The 3050-nt window shown below is 47.4% G+C and overlaps 1 protein-coding gene across 1 annotated transcript; it reads left to right on the forward strand.

The window, feature by feature from the left end:
- Positions 1 to 551: 551 nt before the first annotated feature.
- H2AL3 (H2A.L variant histone 3) lies at positions 552 to 908 on the forward strand. The gene has a single exon (XM_077765124.1). It carries the CDS (start codon positions 552 to 554, stop codon positions 906 to 908), a length of 357 nt encoding a protein of 118 aa, XP_077621250.1.
- Positions 909 to 3050: the final 2142 nt, after the last annotated feature.

The following is a 3050-nucleotide window of genomic DNA, read 5'->3' on the forward strand; positions in this document are numbered from 1 at the left end:
TAAAATGCAAATGTGTTAAGAGCCTTAACTCATGAGGAATTGGCAGATACTGTAACCAATCCAAAAGAGAATCCGAAGAACATAGAAATATTGATAATATTTAAATGGGTAACTGGGGGCAAAATACGTTTTATTTTGGACCTCTACTGGACAAAGCATTCAGTATGTGTGTCAGTGACCAGTGATTTATAAAGGGCTGTACAAGAGCTAGAAGACAATGCAAGGCTAGGACCAGATAACCTGGAGCGGGATGTCCTAAAGACAGGACAGTCTTTAATATCCATTAAAACATTCATTTTCTTGTTTGTACTAGACCGGTGAAGGCAAGTAGAAAGCGTTCCCTCATAAAGAGGGTCGAGTCAACGGGGAGACCAGGTTGCTGTCATAGATGTTTCTAGGCCAGTCCTGAACAGGGCGTGGTGACACCACTGACATCACAATGTCTGAGCCAGCATATAGGCAGCTCCCTGACCGGTGAGGGGCACACTTGGTTGGAGAAGGCACTAGTGTCCTGACCACCCAGGCCAGCAGGACAGAACCCAGCGAAGAACATGATGTCTGGGAGGCGAGGCCACTGCTACTCTTACAGACGTCGGAAGTGCGTTCTCTTCCGCTCCAGGAGAACCGAGCTGCAGTTCCCAGTCAGCCAAGTGGAGCGGCTCCTTCGAGAGAGTTGCTCCACCCAACACCTGAGCCCATCCACACCGGTCTTCCTGGCTGGCGTTCTCCAGTACCTGACGGCCAACATCCTGGATCTGGCGGGCAAGGAGGCTCTCAGTAACCACAAGATGCGCATCACCCCAGAACACCTGCAGAGGGCACTGGACAGAAACCAGCACCTCAGCTGCCTCCTTGAGTGGACCGCCTCCTCTCCGGTCCGTCAGACGCCCCAAGTCAAGAAGTGCTGAGGCCTGGGTCCCCGAGCCAGCCCCCTCCTCTAGACTCCAATGCCACCCGTAGATGAGGGAGGCCTGGCCTTCTGTCAGCACATGCAATTAAAGGATCTGAATCCATTGCCATGCTTCCGACTGGCCTGTTTCTGTCATTCTGCGTTGGAGGTGTCTGTTCGACATCGGGGAGGAGATCTCCCAGGGGGAGTGGAGGGAGGATGGGGCAGTCGGTGTAGGATACTGGACTCGGGCGTTTCGGGGATCGGTTTCTCTGGGGACAGTGTGGGGAGTGGCCCTGAGGGAGTAGCTGCTTGTGGGGAAGAGACTCCCTCACTGGCTCTGAGCGNTACACCCAGGAGCCAGATGGGTCTCATCCTGGTTTCCTCTTGCTCCCGCCCCCTGCCTGGGGACTCACCCACCGTCTCTCGGATTCCCTCTACCATCTGTGTAAGCAGCAATACCCAGCTAGGCTTGTAGTTAATTCACAGACGTATCCTGAGAATAATAGTGTGGAGGTTGTATTTAGAGCTTGTTAGAATATGTGCTTGTATAAATCCAAGAACCCTTTCCTGACACATACTTCTCCTTCAACCAAATATTTACAGAAACACTGTCAAGATATCCAGCCCACAAAACTTTTTGGTCAGATTTCATTACTCTTTCGTGTAATAATACAGCAATGCTGACGTGAGTATGCTGATGGGAATGCTCAAGGAGCTGTGTCCTCAACAGCTTTTTGTCTCTGCCAGCATCTGCTCCTTCTGTTTAGCTAGGTACTTCCTGGCAGAATACTGGGCCCTCAGGTATGAGGTGGTCCTGCTATAGGCCTCGGTCGCCTGTGTGAACTCCTCCAGCCCCTTGGGAACTTGTTACAGAGCTCCATGAAACCCTCCTAGCCTCAGCCAAGGTCAGCTCTTCCTGTACCCTTCATGGGGGTTGGCACGCAGGCCCCTTCCCGCCAACTGCGGGTGACGATTCAGCAGGTCCTGGTCTCCGGTAATTGTTGTTTACTTGAGGGCACATCAGCTTCCATGGGTAAGAAATGAGGAGTTGGACTGACTTATTTTAAAGGTCTGCTTGAGGTGTATGTATGTACAGTGACCACCAGTCTATGAGCTTTTCCTATGAAAAGCTCTTAGAGTAAGTGGGGCTTTCGTCGAGTGCCCATTTTATATCTATGGGCAGTTTGGCCCCAAGATGGTAATCACCTCTCCTAACCTCCCAGTGAGAAGGAGAGCTTATCTCTCCTACCTGATGCTGAGGCTGTCTCCTCTCCTCTGTCCTGAGAATGGACCTTGAGATAGAAAGTATTTCGTGTTCTCCTCTGGGAGAAAAGAAGCTAAACTCTTCCGTACTGTCTCTTGAGTCCTCAGTACTGTCTCTTGAATCTAACAAAGCGCCATCAACGACTCACTTGTGTTTTATTTGGGAAATCCTGATGGGTTAGGATGAAATGACCGATTTCATACTTTGATTTTATGTTTGTACTTGGCAAACACAGGTCTTGCTCCATTGTATCTTATGCGATGTCACAAACACTTCTGCTTCTCAGTTAACTTGTTCTCAGAATTCTGACTCTGTCCACTGACATGGTCTTAAAGCTGATTGTGTGATGACATCTGAAGCCTGTACCCAAGGGCCTAGTCTTGAAAATATCTGTCCTTTTCTTTGGGGGTTCTCAGACCTTTGTTGAAAACAGGACCTCTGTCCTGTAGCTGATTGTATGGTCTTTTGGGAACCATCAGAATTAAACAGAGAACAGTCTGGAGGAAACAGACATTTATAATGACTGTGGTTAATTTATTACTGATAATTTTCACACGTTAAAACTTATGTGGGAGGGCATAAAATGATGCATATGAAGCTGAAATTACTTTTTCACCCCCTGTGGTATGCAAAAGAAGATAATAAAGCCAATTCAAAAAAAGTGAGGCTTTTGATTAAGACTATTTTAGAAAAAGTCTGGAGCAGGTTCTGAACATGTGTATTTTAATAAAAGCTCTAGGGATAAGCTTTATATATAACTTCAGTTTGAAAGCACTGACCTAGAAGATACTAGTTGTAAATTAAAATAGTAAGACTGCAGTCAAACATTTAAAAATAACTGAAGTTGCACGGACAGTATTGTAGTGTTGCTGCTTTAATAATAGGGAAAATACC

This window comes from Crocuta crocuta, unplaced genomic scaffold (assembly GCF_008692635.1).
Source record: "Crocuta crocuta isolate KB4526 unplaced genomic scaffold, BGI_CrCroc_1.0 scaffold301, whole genome shotgun sequence".
Classification (NCBI taxonomy): Eukaryota; Metazoa; Chordata; class Mammalia; order Carnivora; family Hyaenidae; genus Crocuta; species Crocuta crocuta.